Raw genomic sequence first — 9,524 nt, 5'->3', positions numbered from 1 at the left:
GAGTGAGGAGGCCACAAAGATAACTGAAGGACTGGAGCACCTCTCCTGTGAAGACATGCTGAGAGAGCTGGGGTTGTTCGGCCAGCAGAAAAGAAAGCTCTGGGGTGAGCCCTTCAATATATAAAAAAGACTTTTAGGAAAGGAGGCAGCATTTCACCACAGCATGTAGCAACAGGAAAAAGAGTAAGAGTTTTAAAATTAAAAGGGTTAAGTTTAGATCGAACATAGGGAAGAAAATGTCTACAATAAGGATGATGAGGCACTGTCACAGGCTGCCCAGAGAAGCTGTGGATAACCTATTCCTGGAAGTCCTGGAAATGTTCAAAGTCGGGTTGGACAGGGTGGCTTTGAGCAACCTGCTCTAGTGAAAGATGTCCCTGACATGATCTTTAAAGGTCCCTTCTGACCATTCCGTGATTCTGAGATTCTACGTCAAAAAAATCTGATCCATTGCTGGGATACTATAAGCAGTAATAAATTTGACAACTGCTACTTTTAACACTAACATGCTGTATTTTATTCCATATATCAAGTTTAAGACATTCTAAGCTGGGATCACACAAAACCTACCCAACTGCAGTCTAGCCTGTAGCAAAAAAAAATTAACCAGCATAAAAGTCCAGGCTTGAATTACAAGAAATTTAAAGAACAGCAACCCAAGCCTCCTCAGAAAAAGCATATTAATTCTGCAGTACTGTTCAGAAATTATTCTTGGGAGGTTTTTTGTACTTTTATTCTCCTCTTCTCTACCCCAGTGGATACCATGTCAGATACCAAAGGAATTTCTAAGCAAAGCATGCTTTTCACCACTTGATAACACAGACACAACACAACAGAACAGGAATTCACGTACTGTCATCCAACACTAGGATAAACCCACTTCTGCTCTGAAGCAGCGAAGGCACAACAGTGAACTTGGGAAAACACACACTTACTCATGAAACCTAGGAAGCTTGATATTTATATTTATTATGCATTAGGAAGCTTATTAACTTAAAAACCAACCTGCATAGTACAAAAGGTTTCTTATCTGTGCTCAATGTGGAACAAGTTTCAAAATATATATTTTTTAAATTTCTTCAGTCAGTACACAATCCTTTTAAAAAACTATAACTGTCTGTACCCTCATTACATTTATAAATACATGATTTATACAGCACCCCACCTGGAGAAATTAAAACTCCTTACAAATATCTACATATATTGCATACATATAAAACATTCATAGGAGTACTTCATCAAAGTTGGGTTTAATAGTCCATTTACACTGCAGCAAAATACATACAAATCTCTGTCTTCTTCATAAATGTCTCTAAAAATTAGCACATTTGTTATAATTCATAACTCCTTTGAAGCATCTTTTAAAAATATATATATTAATATATCCATGATATTCAGCAGGTAAGACAGTGATATGAAGGCTGAATATGATTAATAACTGAACACTAAGAAACAGTTAAGGCAGCGGTGAAAGGAAATAATAGGAAAAATTAGTTTGTATGGCAGGTAAAGTGACAAAATGCAGTACATACTGCATATTTTGATGTAAAGTTCTCTGGCACTCACTCAGAAGTGTCTGTATTTCTGACACTGCTCATTTTAATATTAAAATTTTATTTTTTATATGCAAAACATTAATGGCACCATCTGGATTTGCTTTAACTGCACACAACTGATTGTTCCAGAATGCGGGTTTAGGGTTTCTGTATGACCTTCATTTATGGATAAGTACTATAATGTGCAATCACACACATTCACAATTTTGCCATCTCACTTTCATCACTGCTTTCTGGTAACTACTGGACTTCTTGCTAGTAAATAATATTTGAGAATTTAATTGATAACCACTATTTCAGGTACCAAAACTATACAGAAAGCAGTGCCTTCCATACTGTGAAGACTACATGTGGCATAGACGCAGACAAAAAGGCATAAAAAATGCAAAATAACCTACTATAGTGATGGCAGAAATTGTTCTGACTCAAACCTGCTTATTTCGGATTATCTTGCAATTTTGGGAACTAAACATTCAAACTTTAAAAAAAATTCTGTCTCTCTTATACAGGTTTCTACCCAATATCAGAATTTGACACAGAATTTTTAGTCCAATATTGGGTAGAATCACACCAGCTTGTGACCTGCTGTTTTAAAAAACCACTCCTGCAAGCATGACATCAACCTCTAGTAGCATACAGCAAGTGACCTCCTGGCACAGCTGCCTTCTCCCCAGAGGCAAGATACTCTGTACCTCCCACCAAGCTTCCAGAGCCACAATTCAGCGCATTAATTTGTTCCACTAGCCCCTCAGAATTTAGCCTTCATACACTGCTATCCTGCAGCAATGGTTCAATGTCCTCTTCATTGCTTTGGTCTAGGTTGTTACTCAGACTACTGCTGATGCTGTTGCTGTGTTTTTTGGTACTGTTGGCTTTGTTGTTCTCAGGAATAAAAAAGGCGACTAGAAAAGCCAGGAGAACAATGCACGCTCCAACCAGGAAGGGGGGACCAGGAATGACCGCTCTCTGCAGAAAACAAGCATAAAAAAAGAATTCATGTTTCAGACATTGAAATGTGCAGAACTGTGAAATTCTGCATTATGAACTACACCACTAAGGCAGGAGATCATGAGAGGCATATTTATGGGGACTATAAAACTTCTGCAAACAGGTTCACATGTGCACTGTAAATTAAATTTTCTACATCTAAAATCTCCACAAATTCCACACCTGATCTCCACATTGATCTAAAAACCAAAAAGACATAAAATTTTCAATTGAAAGTATGATTGCCTAGCTAATGAAACAGATATTGACTTAATGCTTTTTTGTAATTTTTTTTTTTGCTTTAGGCAACATGCCTGTTAAATCAACAAGACTCCTTGTTGTATGCAGGGTTGGTTCAGTTAGGGATTTAATAAACATTACTTAGATCCTCTGTACCCCCATTCTCCCCTCACAATGGTCTGCTCCAAGTTGTCTACCACAGGAGCTTTTACATGTCCATCTTATAGCCACTCCTGAATTCTTCCTGGAAGTTCTGTGTCAGTCACCCCAACCTTGCATTCCTATTTCTCCCAGAACCCTATACCCACCCCTGTTGTGTTCCCGTAGGTTGCCATGATCCGCGTCACTCCCCTGTTGTCTGTCCCCATTGGGCGAGGAGGGCTTCCGCCCCTGTCTGCCCGCCCCCCATTTAACCCGATGCTTCCTTTGTTCAATCGCCATTTTGTCCTCGCGCGTGCCTGGGAACAGCCGCTCCAGCCACTGCAGCAGCCACACAGGAAATAAACATTCTCAGCCATGCAGGCAAGGTGTGCCTTCTCTCGTCCCTTTGCTTCCTCTCAGCGTACGGCTGCGAAAGCTGCATTACCCACGCCGGAGCGCTCAGCCCTAGAGCCTCTGTGCATGCGGCAGCTTTGGTCTCACCAAAAGGCAGCGCCTAGCCGGGTGCCCCAGCTGCCTGAGACCGGGACAAAGAACAAAAGCCGCAACTCCTCTGAACACTTATAGAATAAGATTTCAACACCCAAGTACAAACACTCAATAAACCTTAGCTTCACTTTTCCATGGCTGAGATATCTAGAATCAAGTTAGCTAAATAAACAAGCATCTCAAAAAAATCAATATGTGGGTGAGCAAAATAACAGTGAGACCATTCCCATTGCAGAGACATGTTATTTATGTATGATAACTTAGTATTTGGAGTTATTCTCTCTTGCTTCTAAGCAGTTTATTTTAAAATTCAAAAACAAAATTTACCCACATTTCATAGCCCCAACTAAAAACAAAGGTTTTTAGATAAATTTAGAAAGGTTTTAAGATAAATCTTAAATCAGCCACGTTTGATGACAAACCTCTAAAAAAGGAAAATGTCAACAATTCAGCTTTTTTTAAATCTTTAACAACTTTTCTGTGTCTGTGTAAACTAAAACTAGATAAAACAGAAGGTGAAATTTGTCAATCCAGGGTACTTTTATTCTACCAAAAGAAATGTAGGAAGCTATTCTCAAATGAAGTGGGAAAATAGATGAAAATAATTGTACAGTAACCAGGTACTTCTTTTGCCTCAATTCTTGTTACAATCAGAGGCCTAAATTTTTAGCTGATGATTGGAACATACAAAGAATATAAACATATCAAAAATATATTTTGATGATATTAAATCTTCAAGAGGTGATACACACACAAATACTCAAAAGAAGAAATGAACTTCCACAAATTAATACACCCTCATTTGCAGTATAACAGCTAATTCATCTGAGCAGCTTTTGAGTATTACGTAATTGTGGTTTCACTGAGAGGAGTGAAAATCTTTCAAAAGCTGCCCTTTGTCATTGCATTGCCAAGTGTTATTATTACTCTCCAACACAGCCTACAACTCCACTGTTTGCTGTAAGGGCTTCTTGTGGATAATCATAATGATGCAACCTCACTTAAACTTTAGTTCCAGTAAATTTACATCAAAAGAGGTTACCTGGGACTGTTACAATACTGAAACCAATGCTGCTACTACTGTAAATCTAAGTATTTACTATTACATTTAAATTATGAGCTATCTTAATTATTTAATAAAACTGAAAAATGAGAATTAAGTAGTTTAAGGATAAGTTATGATGATTCTAAATCAACCAAGAAGACAGATTTCTGGCCCTATGAGTTCTACACAAGCAAGCTCCACACCAAATTTTGAACTAACCTTATTTCTGGGATTCTGCTTTATTTTTATTTCAGAAGTGTTATCAGGTAGCAATTCATTGAGTTCCACATGGAAGAGAAAGAAAATAAAGCCATACAATGCTGGTCCCAGGCCATTGCACAGTCCTCTTACTCCAGTTACTATTCCTTGGACAACACCTAATGAGGAAAAAAAAAATGTAGGATTTTTTTTTTAAGCAAGGAAAAAATGCTCAGAGCCAAGAGCTCTAAGTGCATTCTAATAATTGTTCCAAAATAGAGCATAATTATTTCTGCATTCTAAGATGTAAGAAGTATACTGAAGAAAAATCTGTTGGGATTAAAATAATCCTCTGCACACCATAGTTCCGTCACTATACTTACGGATTACTGGAAGAATTATTATTTTTATTATTCTATAATATTTCATTATTATGATAAATAAATTGATCATAATAATTTATGATAAATAAAGTTTCATTTTTAATATTAGAGTTCTTCCACTCTCACCCAAAGCCTACAATGAAGACAGTGAAGATAGCAGAGTTTAAATGTGGTTCCCATTCAATTTATTTTCAAGTGAAATTTAGAGTAATGTACCTAAGTGTTAAGAGCTGTGATTGGGAAAATACGCACAAATTGTGGCCAGTATTTATTTAAATACCAAGTAACTTATTAAGGGCAGTAAATTAAGTATACAGCAGTAAATTCAATACTTGACTGACTGCACGTTTACACTGGATTCTTTTTAAAGCTTGATCAATCAAAGTGCTATAGGTATATTTCTGTTTCAACTTAAGTGATTATGACAACAGTGCAAAAAGTGTTTTGATGATATTAACTTCACATAGTAAGAGTCTAAAAAATGCTATTTTACAATATTAATAATATGCTTCATTCTTAAGACAGTAACTTGTAAAATGGGAGGAAAAGAAAACATGCAAATAAGATAGCTGTCCAAGTTTTTACTTCATAGGCTGATGATATGCAAGTTTAAAATCTTCATGCCACTAGGTGGCAAAACCTCAGTCTTGAAAGCCTTAGCTGTTAATACTAGTTTCCTCTATGTAAAATCAAAGCTCAATGGCTTCTGTCAACTTAACTAAACTAGTCATTTCCTGATGTAAACAGAAAACAAGTCTTTAAAAATCTTTAAAATGTCTTGAAAAAAATGGAGGAGAAGGGAATAATTAAAAAAACCCTTGCAAAATACTATCTTTTGCATCTTTCAACAGAAATCCACCTCCTGGAACAACATCTCCTTTGTACTTCTCAGATTAACTGCATCTACCTAACTTCATGTTGTACAATGCTAAAGTATAAATGATACTTAAAATGTATACGTACAGCACTTTTTAAAAGAGAATACTAAATTCAAGTTCAATTCAAGAACAATACTAAGTCTTTTGACCAGTGCTTTAATTTGTGATGACTTCTCATTTTGCTTTAAAGGAGGAGTAATTTCTTACTGTATGTTGCTTTTCACATCAAAACCAGTAAATTCTGTTTTCTCAGATTAACTGGTTATTTTGGCATCCTTTTCTATTCCTTGAAAATCTGAATTATTTTATCAAATAGGGCCAACTTTTCTACAAAAAAAAAAAATAAAGCTTCTTCCCTACATTTATTTCAATCTGGTAAAATGTGTAATTAAAAAGGTAGTATTGCTACATTAATCCTCACTGTCTACTTAGAGAATACTGCATATAATAGAAGGAAGAGAAAAAAAGAGAATGCTTTTGTTGCCTTCATAGTACTTTTACAGAAAGAATGACAAGAAGTAGCTCATCAGAAATTATGTATTTTACAATGCAAATATGATAAATTTGTGCACTTCCTTCCTCTCTTCATAGACTAGCAGACTTCCACAGGTACTACCAAGTGAAAACACACGAAGGTAACTCAAAAAGTACACCTAGATAACTCTTCTGCTTTCTAGACAAAAAGGCAGTCTGATGCATAAACAGCAATTTATCCAATACTCACCTTGTTGATCTGCCTCTGCATTTCGTGAAACCAGAGCACTAATTGCTGGGAATGTAATGCTTGACATGGCTGCTACAGCTCCCGCTGCCCACACCATCCTGTGTTAAATACGTAATTCAAATTAAAAATGAGACTGTCCTTATAATTACTCCCCACACTCTCACAAGAGCCACAAGGTCACCCTTATTTAACACTTCATTCCCTATCAAAATATTTTTATTAAAACACCTAAAGAACTGGAAATTATCTGGTTATCTTCCTGCTCCCCTCCCATATATTATTCTGAACTTGTTAGAATAGAAGCACATTTGATTTGATTCTATCATAGCAGAGAAAGAGGGGAACAGGAGTGAAGTGGGCTTTCCTCTCCAAGCACTGAAAGAAGGAACAATTTCCCAGGGTGTCCCAGTGATGCAATTCTCTAGCTTCTACAACTGACTAGGAAGTACTCTGATAAACAATAAGAGAGCGCTCATCCCTCTCAGTAGGACACACATTGTAAAGAAGTTGTTTTTCTAGCTTATGGTTCTAAAGACAGTTCTTCCAACAGAAGAAACTCTAGATAGCTTCTTAGAGTGATTATAGTTGGAGTAAGAGAATATGTTAGAAAAACAAAAACAAGTATAAGTCCCATACCTAATGGGTAAAATAGATCTACTGGAATTACTAAAGAGAACATGCTACTTATTAGCTTGTGAGTTTAAGAAAAAATTTTAACCACATTCACAGACATAATACTCAATGGAACAAAATGTTGCAAAGACTCCCTTTTCAAAAGGGCTGTATATACAGGAAATTCTATCATTCCTACATATGTAAAATACAGACCAAATTTTGGTAGTGTAATGAAAATGGGAATACTTAATTCACAGAGCACTCAAATACTCATGACAACAGAACTAATAGTAGAATTTCTTGGGAAAAAAAAAACCTTTCAGTTCCTTACTGTTCCTTAACAAGCATGTACATAGCAAAATGTATGCTTACCAAGACTGAGATCCAAAACCATACCAAGCCAGCTGAAAGATCTGAAAGCCAAGACCAAGGAGAACTGTGTTTTTGTTCCCTATAGATCTCATCAAGATACTGAGAAACACAGTCTGCAAGAGAAATTAGTTCAACAAAAAAAAGTTTTTAAAAGTCAGACTTGTTATAGTAATTTCTCCCATGCAATGTAATTCAGAAGACCTTTCAAATGATAAGGAAATTCATACCATTTGTCCTTTTTCTTCTCCTATATTAAGCCCAAAATACAGATAAGTCATTTCAATATTTAATGTACGGATATTCTTAACTCTTAAAGGGTTGCTACTTCAGGACAACCAGAAGCATATGTATTGCCCTCTCTGGGTATATTAGAATACAGTGTCTATTTCCAATGGAAACAGGCTTTCATTTTCACCTCTACAAGTCTACTGTATTACAGAATAGAGCACGCCACAAAATAAAAGCTGTTACCAAGCAAAGACAGTGCAGGCTGGACATGACTTGAATTTACCAGTATCTACAAAAACTAGAGGAAAAAAGACTGTTAGATCAGAAGAAAGTAGACTCCTTAGGTCAGCTAAGGAATTATTTTGCAAATTTACATTTAAACTTACAAGTAAATCCTGCTGTCACCTTCATCACATACACTGAAATTTGGCCAAATCCTAGGCACCATTATATTTTCTACTGACTCTTTACACCACTGATACAACCTTTTCATTTGCACATGGAAGCTAATCCTAACCAAAGATCAGTATTTCCATTTGTTAGAAGTGTTACTGCTGAGGGGGAAGGAGATCCGAATTCAGATACAACAAGACACTCAGGGCAAGAAACAGACACTTCCTAGTAAAGCAAAGTCCACATGGACAACTTGACTCATTTAATGGAACACACATTTTTCTTTAACAGGACAATGCCTCAGTAAAAATACAGAGAAAAGGGAACCAGGACTGCAGAGCAGAATACACTTCCTCCCTTGTCTTGTCTCTCTTCTGGATTGTATTGAGTCTGGCTGAGATGGAGTTAATTTTCCCACAGCAGCTCTCACTAGTCTGTGGGTAGCTGGAAAGGTGTTGTTAACACACCAGTGCTTTGGCTACTGCTGAGCAGCACTGGCAGAGCATCAGCACTGTCTCTCAACATTCCCCCCACAGTAAATTGGGAATGGGTAAGATCCTGGGAGGGGACAAATCTTGGCCAGCTGACCCAAACTGACCAAAGGGGTAACTCATCCCATATGGTATTAGTTCAGATTTAAAAGCTGAGGAAAGGAGGAGGAAATGGGCCATTTGCTATTACGATGTCTGCCTTCCAGAGCAACTGCTACATGAGTGGAAGTCCTGCTTCCTGGGAAGTGGCTCAACACTGCTAGCTCATGGGAAGCAGAAAATATATTTTTTTTTTCCCTGTTTGTGCATGCCTAAACTTTTGCTTTTGCTTTAATAAACTGCCTTATCTCCACCTAAGAGTTGTTTTTTACCTTAATTCTTCTTCTCTGTCTGGCCGGGAAGGAGAGTGCTGGAGCAGTTCAGCAGGCACTTGGCATCTAGCCAATGACAACTGCTCACCCTAGCTTTCTTTTTTCTCATTTCTAGTTTGAATGCTACATAGAAAAAAATACAGCAATTCTACCTTCATGTGTTCAGTTCTTTCTGGAGATATCCAACATGCCAACACAAATCAGTATTTAAGAAGTGAAGATTATGTCAATAAACAAAGATTATTTCAGTAAGCTGCACTCCTCAAAAAGCTCAAAAATCAAAAGACTTTCCTCATTTTAACACTGAAAATTATAAACCAGAAGGGAAGCCATCTTAGAGATTTGTAGCAAAAATACTGGTCTGCATAAAGTACAACTGGCAAATGTGAGTGCAC

The 9,524-nt window shown here is 36.8% G+C and overlaps 1 protein-coding gene across 2 annotated transcripts in view; it reads right to left on the bottom strand.

Annotated features, from left to right (window-relative positions):
• Window positions 1-948: 948 nt before the first annotated feature.
• MFSD14B (major facilitator superfamily domain containing 14B) overlaps window positions 949-9,524 on the bottom strand; it is a 30,811-nt gene continuing 22,235 nt past the window's right edge. For both annotated transcript variants that reach the window (XM_054003424.1, XM_054003425.1), the window contains exons 9-12: window positions 7,647-7,759; window positions 6,660-6,757; window positions 4,696-4,853; window positions 949-2,522 (exon numbers count right to left, since the gene is read on the bottom strand). In XM_054003424.1, coding sequence (XP_053859399.1) covers window positions 2,319-2,522; window positions 4,696-4,853; window positions 6,660-6,757; window positions 7,647-7,759 — 573 coding nt within the window. In that variant the 3' untranslated portion in view covers window positions 949-2,318. The remainder of the gene's footprint in view (window positions 2,523-4,695; window positions 4,854-6,659; window positions 6,758-7,646; window positions 7,760-9,524) is intronic.

The sequence above is a fragment of the Vidua macroura genome, chromosome Z (assembly GCF_024509145.1).
Source record: "Vidua macroura isolate BioBank_ID:100142 chromosome Z, ASM2450914v1, whole genome shotgun sequence".
Taxonomy (NCBI): domain Eukaryota; kingdom Metazoa; phylum Chordata; class Aves; order Passeriformes; family Viduidae; genus Vidua; species Vidua macroura.
Note: the sequence above shows the minus strand (reverse complement) of the source record. Positions and strands in the feature narration are given on the sequence as shown.